Source organism: Cannabis sativa, chromosome 8, assembly GCF_029168945.1.
Source record: "Cannabis sativa cultivar Pink pepper isolate KNU-18-1 chromosome 8, ASM2916894v1, whole genome shotgun sequence".
In the NCBI taxonomy this organism is placed as follows: Eukaryota; Viridiplantae; Streptophyta; class Magnoliopsida; order Rosales; family Cannabaceae; genus Cannabis; species Cannabis sativa.
The window spans coordinates 23977867-23994028 of record NC_083608.1 but is presented as its reverse complement, the minus strand read 5'-3'; the positions used below and the strand labels follow the sequence as shown (position 1 = coordinate 23994028).

General features: G+C 31.1%; 1 protein-coding gene across 1 annotated transcript; it reads left to right on the top strand.

Moving 5' to 3' along the window:
• Positions 1 to 429: 429 nt before the first annotated feature.
• Positions 430 to 15961, top strand: LOC115720044 (protein FAR1-RELATED SEQUENCE 11-like). Its single transcript, XM_061103253.1, has 9 exons — positions 430 to 480; positions 1256 to 1327; positions 1418 to 2604; positions 2709 to 2836; positions 3230 to 3309; positions 3362 to 3838; positions 3935 to 3987; positions 15571 to 15722; positions 15834 to 15961. The coding sequence occupies exons 1-9, from the start codon at positions 430 to 432 to the stop codon at positions 15959 to 15961; spliced, it is 2328 nt and encodes a 775-aa protein (XP_060959236.1).
• Positions 15962 to 16162: the final 201 nt, after the last annotated feature.

Genomic DNA, 16162 nt, shown 5'->3' with positions numbered 1-16162 from the left:
CCCTAAATTAATTTCAGCCGTCAGATCAAATAACTCCCCCATCTAATACGATTGCCGTACGTTACAGATTACAATCCGTAAAAGTACAATAACCGGACAAAATCATATCATTTATATGTATAGAAAAGATTTTTGATTTTTTTAAAAATATCATGTTTATATATGTGGTTGTTTTAAAACAAAACAGTAAACAGAAATTAATTAAGGGTAGTTATATTTACACCCCATAAAATTATAATTACACCCCTAAAATATAATTACATATTTAACCTTATGTAAAATTACCAAAATAGATATTTTTAATAAAAATTATTTTTATTTTTTAATAAGTGCACCCCACCACTAAAAGAATAACTGAATGTTAAAATCTTTTAAAAAAAATAATTCAAAATAGAAAAGTTTAAACCCTAAAACTAAAATCATTCATCAATGGAAGAGAGTTTGGAAATTTTATCAATGGAGCAATCTTCTAATACAAAAGTAAGATTATTATTATTATTATATATATATCTTTCAAAAAGTATTTATTAGTTGTTGTTATTTCTTGTAATTGAGGAATTGAATTAAAAAGTAATTGAAAATGTGCCTAACTCATGAAACTGGTTAGTTCGAACCCCTTAGACTCATTTGTCATCTCTCTTTTTTTTTTTTTTGAAAAAGATACTCATTAGTTATTTGTTATTTGTTATTTGGGAAAACACAGTAAATATAAAATACACCATTCTCTTTGTAAATCAACTTCTTTAGTTTATTAGTCCCTCCTTAATGGAATTTAACTATTCAATGAAATAAATTTAGTGTTTAATAAAGTGTGTATATTGGATATGCCATGGAATAATTTATTTATTCATTTCTTGTGCCAGTGAGATCTTACTATATATATATATTTATATATATTTTTGATGAAATGTTTGAAAAATACGTTAGCTCATGTATGCATAGGATACAGTTGTTAAATAGGCTTCTTTAGACATCAAACAATATATACCTTTCAATAGTGGCAAAGTTATAAAAAAAAGTCTGTGTGTTGCAAATTTACTCTCAAATTTGAGAAATAGCATACTAAACGTTGAGCTTTGATGGGCACAACTGTCATTTCGCTTACTTTCACATAGTTCATCAAGTCTAATTATACAGATTATTTTTGTGCTGAAGTAAATATTAACATTGAAATCATTAAATTTAATATCACTATTTGTTTGAATGAAAATAAATAAGATATTAATATTTATGGAATTGGAATTATATTTTGCAGGAAGAAGAAGTTGAAGTAAGCAATAATACTTCTTCAGAATTTGATTCTAGTGACATTTTTTCAACAAATTTGGTACTATAAAATATTTATTTTTTATATTTTGCTCACAAGTTTTAAGATATGCTTATGTTTTAATTGTTTCCATTTATTACTTTTATGTAGATTTTTCATTCGAGAAAATCTCTTATTGAATGGACCAAAGATAAAGGAAAGCAACATGGAATTATTATAGTAATTAAGAGATCTGATTCAGGTGAAAGTCGAAAAGCAAGAATTAAATTTGCTTGTGAAAGGAGTGGCAGCTATCGACAACACATGAAGACAATTGAAGGAAAAAAGAAAAAAATTAATAGGAGAACATCGACAAAAAAATGTGGTTGTCCATTTTTATTGAGTGCACAAAAATTAGCAACAGCTGATGATTGGACACTCACAGTCGTGTGTGGATTTCATAACCATTCAATTACAAAACATCTCGAAGGACATTCTTTCGCCGGGAGGTTGACTCTGGAAGAGACAAAGATATTAGTTGATATGTCAAAGTGTAATATCATGCCAAGAGAAATTCTAGCCGTGATCAAAGAAAAAAATAAATGTAATGTCTCAACGATAAGGACAATATACAATGCAAGACAAAAACACAGAATTCGAGAAAAGGCAGGCAAATCCCAAATGCAACAATTGATGAGAAAGCTAAGTGAGCATAACTATATCGAGTGGCATAGATATGAAAAAGATACTAATACAGTTAGAGATATATTTTGGGCACATCCATTCGGAGTTGATTTACTTCATATTTTTCCTCATGTATTAGTTATGGATTGCACTTACAAGACTAACATGTATCGTCTTCCTTTGTTAGAGATTGTTGGAGTGACATCGACTGAATACACATTCTCTATTGCGTCTATTTTTCTTGATTTAGATGAAGAGGATAACTACACATGGGCATTGGATAGACTAAAAACTATGATGGACATTGACTTTCTTCCTAAAGTAGTTGTCATAGATAGAGAATTAGCGTTAATCAATGCTATTGAAAAGGTCTTCCCTGCTCCAAAACATCTTTTGTACCGATATCATATATCTAATAATGTGTTGACTAAATGTCGAAAAAAATTTGAGTCAAAAGAAAAGTGGGATAATTTTCTTTCTGAAAGGAACATACTCACTTTATCATCATCAGAAAGTGAGTATAATAAGAGACTCAAAGCACTTGAAGAAAATTATGGTAGATATTCACAAGCAATTGATTATGTCAAAGATGTGTGGTTGAATAAATATAAAGAAAAATTTGTTTCTGCATGGACAAATTTAGTAATGCATTTTGGCACTACTACTACAAATAGGTATACATTATATCTTCCTTTATTATTATATTTTGAGTGCATTTGTATATAAATATTTATTTAAAATGTATTTAATTTATTTTTATCTTGTTTTATTTATACAGGGTAGAAAGTGCACATGCAAAGCTAAAGAGATACTTACGCTCATCACAGGAAATTTTGAGACTTCATGGTACAATACATAATTTACTAGAGCTACAACACACAGAGATAAAAGCGTCGTTTGAGAAAAGTTTGTATTGTTCAACATAATTTTAAGCCTACATTATTCAAAGAATTGAGAGGATTTATTTCAAGATGTGCCATAATAAGGTATTTCAAGAGTCAAAGCGATGTGATTAGGTTGGATTTGATATTCATGCTTGTGGGTGTGTTATTCGTCGCACACATGGATTGTCATGTGCCCTAGAAGGACGAGCTATACCCTTAGCATGTATAAACTCTTATTGGAGGAAGCTTGACTTGGTAAAATCTACCAAAAATGAAGCCAATGAAATAAGTTGTGATGCAAAGATTGAATTATTTCTTAGATGGTTTCAAAAGGTCGATATTCCTACTAAATTACACTTACAAAGAAAGTTAAGGGAGTTAGTTGAACCATCAACAACCTTTCTTGTCGAACCAGAGGTGAAAATGAATACACGTGGTCGATCACCTTCAAAGTTTGATCATTCTACTCGTCGAGATCCATCTGCTTTTGAATATGTTTCTGCTAAATACGATAACTCTTTTATTTTTTTCTAATTTGAATACGAAGAATAAAGATGTACGTCAGAACACCTCAGAACACTCACAATCATATCTAAAGTCATTACCATGTGAGTTGAAACCATACATCCATTTTGTTAAAGATGTAGAAAGTGATGGAAATTGTGGTTTTCGAGCTATTGCAGACTTGATGGGCATGGGTGAGGAAAGTTCGATGCATGTTAGAAAAGACTTAAAGAGTGAATTAGTTTCTCATAGAAATGACTATAATTTACTTTATGGTTGTCCTGATAGAGTGGATGAACTACTTCATATTTTATCATATTTTAAGAGCTACCCAAGCTTCAAATATTGGATGACCATGCCTGATATGGGACACATTATAGCTTCTCGTTATAATGTTGTCTTAGTGCACTTATCAATACAACAATGTCTGCTATTTTTCCCACTTAGATCTAATCCTTTGTCAGCTATTTTACACAAAATCATTACAATTGGTTTCGTCAATAATAATCACTTCATTGAGGTAGAGATTTCATTTATAATTTTTAAATACTAATTTATCATTTAATCTTATGAAGTAGTATATTATTCCCCTTATTTTATTATGTGTTTTGTGCAGGTATTCATGCAGAACAATTCTCCAATACTACATGTTGCTACTAATTGGGTTAGGTACCACTATTCATGTGCAGGAAGATGGCAAACTCCTTATACAACACGAATGAGAGCATTTCGTGACTTAGTTGGGAAAGAAGTAGCAACACAAGAGATTATTAATTTAGATACTTCATGAAATATCTTTTCATTTTCATTATCAATTAACTAGAGAGAGCTGGACAGTTAATTTTTTTTAGGGATTTGGAGAACCAAGTACTATTTAACAACAAAGATGAAAAATGCTTTGAAGATTTTATTTGCAAAAATCTTCTAAGATATTATTCTTTGTATCACATTAGAAGAATAAAAATATTATGTTTCAATATTATTAGTTGGCTAATTATGTAGTACCTCACTTCTGTTTGAGGTTTTGAACACCACAAATTGATGTGAGCGACAGGATGTTACAAAAATGTTACTTTTTAGAATCAAACCATTATGATTTCACCACAGTAAACTAAGGGTAAAAGAATTCTAAAATTGGGCAACCGGCGGTGTATATTGCCATTATTTCTATTTTTTTAATGGAAAAAAATAGTAAAGTTATTCTTCACAGCTCACATTTTCTTCCATCTTCTTTACCTGTTTTTTTTTTTATGTCTGTAATTATGGAAAGGTTGGGCAACAATGAAGATGAAAACAAGTGGGGAAAATAGATAGAAACTAGTTCTCTTCTTAGAAAAAAAAAAAAAAAAAAAGAACGTTTAGAGGAGACAAGAACGATGAATTCAATTGGGATACATACTCTCTAAATATCTATCTCATCCTCATGCTTAAATTCTATTCTTAGAACAAGGAAAAACATAAATATAACTAATATATGGTAAAGGCACAATTCCACACTACACTTTCATAGACTTGTTCCTTTGCCATCCAATAGAGAGTACTTGCAAATTGGGTGAATTTGATCTTCTCATTTTAGCTCCTACCTCCAAGAAATCAAGTCCACAACTGTCCTGGGATTGTCAAAACTGTAGAGTGTGACCCAAATACTAAGTCTATGTTTAGAAATACTAATAATGGTAGACCAAATAAATTGCTTTCTTTCTACAGTCAGGTTCACCACAATAGCAATAACTTTTAATGATTTTTTTTTTTTGAATGGGATGACTTTTAATAATTATTTGGTTAACTAAGAGAACCGAATCTTCCCTTTTTTTGAGGGATTTTCTTATTTTAATAATTTGAAAAAAAAAATATTGGGGTTTACTAAATAATACCCTTTTGGTAAATAAAATGGGGTGTAGTTATAAAAAATAATTTTTAATGGGGTAAATTTAATAATGGGGTGTATTTATAATTTTTAGGGGTGTGAATATAATCTCCCATTAATTAATATCATCTTTACATATATGTAACTTAATTATATATATATAAAAATATATATATATATAGATATATATTTATAGAGAGAAAAAAGTCAAAACACGTGCATGCGTGGGGACTGGGAAGCAGTAATCTAGCAGATTCTTCATCAGACCAAAATTTATGTGTTGCAATGCGCCACTAACACCTACTAAGTATTAATTTTTTTTGTCTTTATTTTCAATTATATACTTCCTTTTTTCTTTTTACTAAACTATCTAAATTTGTCTTCTTTTTTTTTTTTTCTTGAAAGGGACTAAATTTGTATCTAAATTAAATCAATATATATATATGAAACACTATTATTTATGAATAGTTACTAAGCAAATTTAATTATAAATATTAATATTAAAAATATCAAAACATCCAATTTTAATCTAATAATAAATAATAAAATCACAAATTTAAATTTTTATGCTTAATTTAACTACTTAATTAAAAAAAATATCAAAAAATATATCTTTTTACATTATATCAAAAATATGTTCATACAAAAATATTTAACTCAAACTTAACTTTTTTTTTTCTTATTTTTCTTGTTAAATTTTTTTTTTAATTTTTTTTTACCAATAGAACAATCTCAGCCCATATGATATAAAAATGAGAGATTTTTTTTAATTAGATAGAAAAATCAAGCATAAAAACTCAAAATTTTCTAATTTTACCCATTCATGGGTAATACCCATTAAGAGTGCACCCATATATGTATATATATGGGTGCACTCTTAATGGGTATTACCCATGAATGGTTACTAAACAAATTTAACTATAAATATTAATTTTAAAAATATCAAACCATCGAATTTTGATCTAATAACGAATAATGAAATCACAAATTTGAATTTCTATGCTTAATTTAACTACTTAATTAAAAAAATATATCAAAAAATATCTCTTTTTACACTATATCAAATATATGTTCATACAAAAATATTTAACTCAAACTTAACTTTTTCTTTTCTTATTTTTCTTGCTAAATTTTTTTTTTCCACCGATGGAACAATCTCAGCCCATATGATATAAAAATGAGAGATTTTTTTAATTAGATAGAAAAATCAGGCATAAAAACTCAAAATTTTCTAATTTTACTGGGTGCACTCTTAATGGGTATTACCCATGAATGAGTAAAATTAGAAAATTTTAGGTTTTTATGCTTAATTTTTTTATCTAATTAAAAAAATATCTCATTTTTATATCATATGGGCTGAGGTTGTTCCATCGGTAAAAAAAATTTTAAGAAAAAAGTTTTTTAGCAAGAAAAATAAGAAAAAAAAAAGTTAAGTTTGAGTTAAATACTTTTGTATGAACATATTTTTCATATAGTATAAAAAGAGATATTTTTTGATACTTTTTTAATTAAGTAGTTAAATTAAGCATAGAAATTCAAATTTCTGATTTCAATATTCGTTATTAGATCAAAATTCGATGGTTTGATATTTTTAAAATTAATATTTATAGTTAAATTTGTTTAGTAACCATTCATGGGTAATACCCATTAAGAAGTGTTCCATATATATACATTGGGAAATTTGATTTTCTATACTTACATATACCTAATATTTTTTCCTTAAACTAATACTTTTCTACATTGAAAATATATGACCACTTTTCCAAAACCCCAAAAATACCCCTCTTAAAAATTCTTTTTTTTTTTTTTCAATTTTTCTGGGCTTTTAAGGGGTCGGGTCCGATGGGGCCCGATGCGCGCCCGATGGGGCATTTTTTCTAGGTTTTTGAAGTCGGGTCCGATGGGCCCGATGCCAAATTTTTGGGGTCCGATGGGTTTTTTTGAATTTTTGAAGTCGGGGGCCCGATGCCCCATCCGATGGGCCCGATGCCCGTCCGATGGGGTCCGATGGGCCCATCGGACCCGACCTTAAAAATCCCCAAAAATTGAAATTTTTGCGTGGCATCGGACCTTCTTCTTCTCCGGTGGGGTTCGGCCAGCGTGCGTGCGTGGGTTCGGTCGAGATGGCGTGCGCGCGTGCGTGGGTTCGGTTCGTGGATGGTGCTTTGGGTCTCCGTCGGTGCGTGTTTACGGTGTTGTGGACGGTGGTGAGGGGCCGGCGTTTTGGGCGGTGGTGAGGGGCCGACGCTTTGGACGATGGTGAGGGGGATTGGGGGTTGTTGTTCGGTCGGTTGAGAGAGAGAGAGAGATAGACGAAGAGAGAGATGGGGAAGAGAGAGAGATGGGGTTGAGTTATGGGAGGGGTAGTATTGGGTTTTAGATAAAATTGTCACATATTTTCAATTTTCATATGTATTCAATTTGGGAAAAAATTATCCCCCAATTAATTCATAGATATTCAAATTTCCCTATACATTTATACCATCAACATATATAATAGAATTTTTGTTAGAAAAATTTACATGATTGTTTGAAGAAAAATTACAAAAATATATATCAACATGAACTATAAAAAAATTAATTTTAGTATAATTTTTAATCACAATATAAATTTTTTACGACTAAATATAACTTTTAATCACAATAAAAAAATTACTTGTGACTAAAATATAATATTAGATATAAGTTGTCACTAATTTAGTTTTAGTTACAAGTATTGTGACTAGAAACATATTTAATTTAGTCACAATATATTATAATTTTTGTGATTAATACATTTAGCTACAAACTTTTTAGTCACTACATAGGAATAATAATTTATAATTAGTTACAACTTTTTCATTTCAGTCATAAGTTTTGTGCTGACTAAAAAATAAGATTTTTTTGTAGTGATAGAAAAATTATTATTTTTACACTTTCAACTTTTTTATTTATAAAAATACATCTTCAGTAAAAATAATAAATACTTTTTAGATATTTTATTTATAGTTTCATATAGTTGTCATGTGGTTGTTAATCTAATTTCTTTTAGTTATTTTATAGTTTATTTATAGTTCTTGTGAGGTTGATTTTGTTAGTTTATAGGATTCATATCAAAGTTTCAGTGGAAGCATAAAATAGGATCAGGTTTAAAAAAATTTGTGTTGAATCTATTATGAACCATAAATCTTAAGATCTCAACACAATTAGCATAAATTGAATCTAACTGCATGAAAAAGAATTTTACCTCTTGATGCCTATTAAGGGATTCTCGTTTCTTTTCGTATACGAATTCGATCATCTATTCTAAAGTAGTAATAGACTTGTTGAAGAGTTCACACCAGATCTTTCAAATCAGCCTCGACATTTAGGAAAATAGAGGGCTTATAGATCTAATATGTTGAATGATTTATTACGTGTGAGAGAGATGAGAGATAGCGAGAATCCGACCACTAGGTTTTGAAGAATTCTTAGTTTTTCAATCATATATGTCCATCCCAAAAAACTTGCATATATTGTATATGTTGTGTCTCTAATATATCAGTTTTAATCTATATATATTTGTTAACACAGATATTCGTTAACCAAATATCTAGCCTTTTACGTAATAAATTTACTACAGAATTTAATTATAATAATGAACACAAGATATTTTAAGTAGTTGTGTAGTTGAAATTTACATACTCCATGAGTCCATATTATTAGGGATTATTATGTTAATACAGAGTATAAATCTCAGTAAATAAATAATAGAATTCTCTCTCTATTTTACTGTCCCTTTTCCCATTGATTCTATCCCTATTTATAGGTGTATAGGTTGGCAGTTATTTTTATTGGGATCGATTCATTTACAACTGTTGATGAAACGTGGACATTCTCCATGTTTCATTTATTTACACATGGTATAATATCTTATAGCTACCCAAATGCTCTTTATCCTTATCCTTAAAAACAGTTATGCTGACTAAGAAAGTTGCTTCTCGCTGAGAATAAGTTATCCTTCTTTTCCGTATTTAGAGGAAAATATGCTTAGTGTAGACATAATTTTTCTCGCAGCACTCTCATATTGTAGTGATGATGCGAGATGATTACTATGTCGCATAAAAAGCGAGATGATTTGAGCGTAGTTATTTTCACCTTGCTCATGTATGTGGTCGATGAGTTACAAGCTTCTTGATGTCTCATCTTGTAAGCTTTTATCATATACTCTGTTTATCTCGAGATGGACATATTGCCTCATCAATTATATTAGTTTAGTAGTTGTTATTTTTATCTCGCATATGATTAAGTAATCAACGAGTTTGAACATTTCTATCAACTTTAATTAATTGGAACGAGTTATTTAAATCGCATTTAATAATGCCATTTAATTATTATATTCTTCAAGTAGATACATATTCCTTTTGTAGGACACGTGTTAGTCTCTGATGAACAGCCGAATTTTGGGTATAACAATTGCCCAATAAAAAGTACTTTTTGATTAAAAACAACTTTTTAAATGCTCTTAGGGGTATAATCATATTTAACCTGTTTTGAAAAATTGCATGCTTTTATTTTTGGCGGTTCAAAACTTCGAGGCACATCATTACCCATTTTATGTTTTGACCATTCCATTCTCGCATAGTTCTCACCCATTAGATCAGATTTCCTTTGATCGAACAATGATCACTTATTAGGTATAAAATTGAAGTTTGCACATCATTTTCGCCACTTTTAGCTATCAGACCTTCGAGCTTTTCGTCGAAATCTCTACCACTTTCTTCCCAATCTTGCATGCCTTGACTATCTCTTACATTTTTCCTATGCATATCATCCAATTACAATTCTTGTAATACCCTAAAGTTTAATAACTGGATTAGCAACCGTAACTAAGTTAATTAAGTGTAAATGAGAAATTATATTATTATATGATTTAATATGTGGAATTATTATGATTTATTACATTTTAAGACTCCATTGGTGTGTCAGGGAAATTTTTGTAATTTTGACCTGAGAATGGTAAAATTATAATTTATGGTATATTGTGTTTATGGACTATATTATTATATAATATGTTTATTCTGTCTTTCTGCAGGTGATTTTTGACAAGTTGACACGGTATAGTCACAATCGGGTATTTTGGGCCGAACCGGATTCGGGGCCCAAAATATATTTTTGAGATTTAATTATGGCTTATATGTGTTAAATGAGAATATATGATTTATTTGATATATGTGTGTGAGTAGAAATGACAAATTTACCCTTTAATGTGTTTATGCCTATATGTGTACTTTAGGGGCAATTTAGTCATTTAACTAAATAATCTATTTTCAATAAAATAACATTTCAGCCAAAATAGAAAGTCATTTTCAAGGTTTTGACACCCCAAACCGCCTCTCTCTCACCCTCTCCATTTTGTGTTTTCAAATTAAATTTTAGAAGAAAATGCTTGGATTTGGTGTGATTTTTTTGTGCATGTTCTTGCTTGGAGCTTGAGGAACTTGATGTAGTTATTTTTTCATCCCTTTTGCCTATTGTTAATTTCTGGATTTAAAGATTTTCTATGGTGTTCTTGGTGTTCTTAAGTTTATAGTTGCATGTTATTGTAATTTAAATGAATTGTGGTGATTTTGATATATTTTTGCTATGATGTTTATACTTGCTGCATCTTTGTTGTTTTGAAAGGCTTTGGATTGAACTATGATGTGTAAATTTTGGGTTTTACACTTTGAATTTTTGGGTTGTGCTTTGAAATTTTGACTTTCAAAGCTTGAAGATTATGTGCTTTCTTGATTCCTTGATTACATTCCAAAGATGAGTTTTTGGGTTTGTTTTTGAGCTTTTTGCTAAGCTCAATTTCTTACTAAAGTTGAATTAATTTTGTGTTGAGTTAATTTTGAGTTATGCTTGGTTTTTGGTTTGAGTTTGGGTAAAATCAAAGGCATGAAAAAATTGGGTTTTTGTGAGGGGAGCAGGAGCTGTCGCTGCGGCCACAGCAAGGCTCGCCGTGGCGAGCTCCAGCAGGTTGGAGGCACCGCGATGAGGGCCCTATTTTCCTAGTTTTTGCCATAACTTTTGATTCCAAACTCCGTTTCGGACGTTCTTGATATTTGTTGAAATCTCATTTTGGGCTCTATGTGTTGATCTATAATTAGAGTTCAAATTATGTATATGTGTGAAAATGAATTTGGAATTAACTCTATTTGTATAATCCTAGGAATGTGTGACTAGGATGACCAGCGCTTGCTCAAGAACATCCGGGAATTTGGAATCTTCACATACTCGGATTAGCAGGTAAGATAGTAAACTAGCACATAGAGATTAGTGCAATGGTGCTCCTGTATGTTATTTTGTATATGCTATGTGAGAAACTGAGATTAGGGTTATTACTCTAAAATTTAGCGGTTATGTGATCTAGGGTTATTACTCTAGAATTTAAGTGAATATGATTGCAATAGTGTGCTATATATGTTGATATAAATAATTATGTGGTTAAGGCATAATCAGGTTAGACTCGGTAAATAAAACCGAGATAAACTAATCCAAGGCCTTATTATAAATAGACATGTGAGCGTAACACATAGGTCTATGACAAATAGACAATAGATACAGTGGCATCAATACTTAAAGTGATTTTAATTGATATTCATATTATTTTTTATACTGTCTTACTTGGCCTTGGCGGGGTAAGTCAGTTGTTGATCAACCATGAGGTTGAGGGCTTTTTGGTGCATTTAACATGTTCAGGCCAAGCTAGACCACGAGGGTTGGGTCTACCAGGGGAAAATTCTTGTAATCTCCACTTTTGTCGCTTAGGTGCCCGTGTACTAATTACTTGTAATATTTTGAAAAAGTTTTACGAGATCCCAAAATAAAATATGATCTTTTGGATGTTTGTAAAGTTTAATAATTACAAGTTATTATTTTTATTCAATATTTTTTTAAAGTTTAATTTTCACTCTTGGCTTTAGTAAATCCCAATTTAGTAGGATTAGTATATGTTTATTCATTGTATGTGGCATTTCTTAAGTTAGGTCGTTACAATTCTTGTTCTAGAAATCATCAAGACTCAGTTTTACAACCTTCAGAACTTCGATTGCGAAGCTTCCTTCTGCCCAGACACTTTCATCAAAACAGTAAGTGATACACTCTCTTTTCTTATTGATTTTTCTTTCTTTCTTCATAATTTATTTTCCTTGTTTATGTTTCTCTATCTACATTATTTTGTTGTTTGGAAAATTTAATTTTGTTTGTCAGAATAACTCTAGGGCTAGGAAAATTTTTAGTTTATATGATTCGTTGATTTTCTTGGGTTGAGCTTGCGTTCTTTTTTTTTTAGAAACTAGGATTTTATTAGTTACAAATATGTCTCAATTTGTTCCAAAATCACAATCTCAAAATTCTTAAAATTATTTTGTCCTTAAATTTCTGCCATCAAATTCAAACTTGAAACACATATACCCCAAACCATTCTTAAAATAAATGATGTAAAAATTAGAGATCATCTCGTTAGAACCAGCCCAGATGAAACCTCTAGCCATTATAGGCGATTCTTACAAGAGATAATTGAGGGTAGATACCACTTTTTGCAAGAAGCTTCTTGGCTTGAGCCTGTAAATTTAATTGATATTCCCTTAGCGACCAATATTTTTACCTCTAGTCACTGTTGCTTTTTCACCAGGTGACTTAGATTTTTAATTTATAGCCCAAAAAGCTCGCAAATTAAAGACCCCTCAAGACCCTACGGTCACCTTCGAGGCTGAACTGATCTAGTATAAAGTTAGATCCATAGGATCTTATGTTGGGGAAGTATTAAAATCATGCAGCATTAGATATGAGCAAGGATTCCGAGTTAGATCTGTCACCGAGGGGGAGTTCAGTTGCTATGAACGTGTATCTAGAGAAGAAGGCTGTAGTACTAGCGAGCCATCTAAGATAGGCGCTTGGAACCTCAAACATATAAGAGTTGGAGCAGTACTCCTTCTTAAAGATTATTTCAAGGAATTTTGCAACTACCTCGGCATTGCTCCATTCTAACTGTTACTAAATTCTTACAGAATATTAGCCAGTTTAAAATCTATATACCATATTCTGAAGTGCGAGTGCCCAACCCCACTAGAAATTATTTACTTTTACTCTGTGAATGCTTGTCCCGCAAGGAAGTGAGGAGCAGGTTGTTTTTACTACCTCGGAACCCATACCAATGATCATAGGATCATTGTATGGCTACCAAATAAAAAAGAGTTCAAGGATGAATTCTTTTGGACTTTAGGTCTCTCTCCTATCAACAAAATCAAATTCCAAATCATACGTAAGTATTGTCTTTTCTTAGAAACTTGGTTTTGAGTTTTAATCCAATAAATATAGACTTTATCTTACTATTTTTGTTTATGTGTTGTATTGACATCGATCACTAGGAGGCCTATCCAACTCCTGAAATTGAAAAAAGGCACAGGATTCTTCTTATCCTTCCTTTTGGGTTGCGAGCAGCTGATTTCTTATTGCACGAGAACAACTTGATGTTGCAAGTTATTTTACCAGGAACTTAGATCTACTCACAAGTATGTTGATTTAACAACCTAGATATGAACTTCTAAAACGATGAAAAATTAAACACATAAAAGTATCAGAAATCTTACATTGGGTGCAGCGGAATATATGTCTCCTCCCACTCAGATCTCTAACCCTTGATTCCTTTCTTTCACAGAGTATAATCAAGATCTGAGCCCGATAGTCCTTCTTTGTTGTTTCTGAATTCTACACAGCCTTCCTCACTATGATTGAGGTATTACTTGATGTGTGTGGGCACTACTCTAACACTTATAGATTTCGAAACAGTGAAGGAATAGAGAGATAGAGGGTGGCGGCTCAGAGAGAATTTTCAGAGAGAAAATTCTGTCAGAATAATGTTGTGAATGTGTTGTATAAAACTGAAGCCTTTGCCTTCTATTTATAGAAGACCACCCAGGGCTATGATTGAATTAATTGACATTTAAAATTGAAAAAAAAATCAATGAGAAAAGGAAGCTTGAGTGGCCGGCCTAGGCATTGTGGAAACAAGGCTTGCCACTTTTCCAACTTTCCTTTTCCTACATTGATAGTTTCCTGTTTTGTCAAAAACTGCCAATTCCTTTGTTCAACCACATAAATGTCAAATCTAATTAATTAATAATTAAAATTAATTATCAAATAATATATTGTCATTTATTTTATTAATAATAAAACTAATTAAAGTTTCATAATTAATAAATATGCCCTTCAAAATCTCTATTTACTGTTTTGCCCTTAATAAGTGATAAATTCTCAAATAGACACAGTCTATCTTGAGAATTATAATTGATTAATTAAAATCAATTAATTGAGTCTTACAAGTAATATTATCTCAACTAGTGGGGGGACCATGGGTCTATATATCCGAGCTTCCAATAAGCAGATCTAGAATTTACTACTTAAATTCACTGACTTATTAATTCTTCGTTGAATCCACACATAGAACTCAGAATTGCACTCTCAGTATATAGAATGCTCTATATGTTCCACCATATAGACACATCATTAGTTATCCATTGTTATAATCCTAATGTGATCAATGATCCTCTATATGGATGATTTACACTGTAAAGGGACTAAATTACCGTAACACCCTACAATGTATTTTATCCTTAAAACACTTAACCCTGTATAAATGATATTTCAACTAAGTGAAATGAGTACTCAATCATTTATCTCATTTGGTCAAGCTCGAAGGAAATCACCCTTTGCTTACTATTCGCCAGATAGAAGCTATAGATTCCATATTTATGTTAGCGCTCCCACTCAATCGCACTACCGTGTTCCCAAAATGTATGTATTACCCTGACCAAAAAGTAGGCTTAACTAACAAATCAAAGAACACGAATAACACTCTTGAAATTGAGCCTAACCATATCAGGATTTCGATCATGTGATCTAGGATCAACTTATGATATTGAATTGAATAGATATTTACGGTAAGTTTCAAAAATCTATTTCAAAGTTCAATATCGGTCCATTCCAATGCATACTCCATGCATCCAACCTGAGCTTTACTTTAACCAATGTTCGGGAAAGAACATAGCATTTCTCCAAATGCAAGTAAACTCTGTTGTAGATTGTCATATTAGTAAAACCCAGTGTTCTGATAAATCTAGGAATACTTTATTCACATAGTCATGTTTACTTTCCACTGTGTTGACAACACAATAAACATGATCAAGTATGTGAAAGGGGTTTGGATGAATTTATAAATCAAATAGACAAACAATTGATTAAGTGAACCAAAACATACACAAATGAATGAAAAATACTTCTGTTACTTTATTGATATTGAATAATCTGGATTACATTGAAATAGAGTTTTATTTAGGGCATAAAACCCAACACTTGAAAGCTTATGCTCTCCTCGACAGTAAACAATCTACTGGAGACTTCAAGGTCCCAAAGTATTCAGACTGGAAACGAGTTCTAGTTCCTGCTGATGAAGAAGATAGAGATTATGTGGCTCGTACCTACTATTTGAAGAGCACAACCCCTCGAGAAGCTGAAGATGATGCCTCCCGAGGTAAAAACTTTGGTACTTTAGGAAGGTCCCCATCTATACTTAGAGCCGAGCATACTACCTTAGTTAAATTTAAAGATATTCAGTACAACTTTTACATTTGGAATTGTGTAGATCGAATTGCTCATAGGTTTGACAGTTGGTATTCTGAGCACCATGTCCAATTAAGTTATAATAGTTCTTACTTCAAGATTGCCCAACAATATGGTACTAACTTCGATAGGGCAAGCCATCCAGATTAAGACATGTCTCCTCTAAACCCCTTTGATCTTTTCATGAAAACTGGTTCTAAGGAGTTTAGTAATTATTTTGGTTCTTCATCCTCGTCTGATGACTATGGTAATTTTCTTGAGTGGGAGATTATCTCTCCACATTTTTGTTGTTTATTTTTCTCAAGTGTTGATATTTTATCATCTGTCTCGCAGACATGGATCTAGATCTCG

What these genes read in the sequence shown, in the direction of transcription:
- LOC115720044 (XM_061103253.1), top strand. Translation starts at nt 430, where the DNA reads ATGGAAGAGAGTTTGGAAATTTTATCAATGGAGCAATCTTCTAATACA. An exon ending in AAAAGCGTCGTTTGAGAAAA is followed by an intron (nt 2,837 to 3,229) that starts GTTTGTATTGTT and finishes TTGTCGAACCAG; the next exon opens with AGGTGAAAATGAATACACGT. An exon ending in ATAATAATCACTTCATTGAG is followed by an intron (nt 3,839 to 3,934) that starts GTAGAGATTTCA and finishes TGTTTTGTGCAG; the next exon opens with GTATTCATGCAGAACAATTC.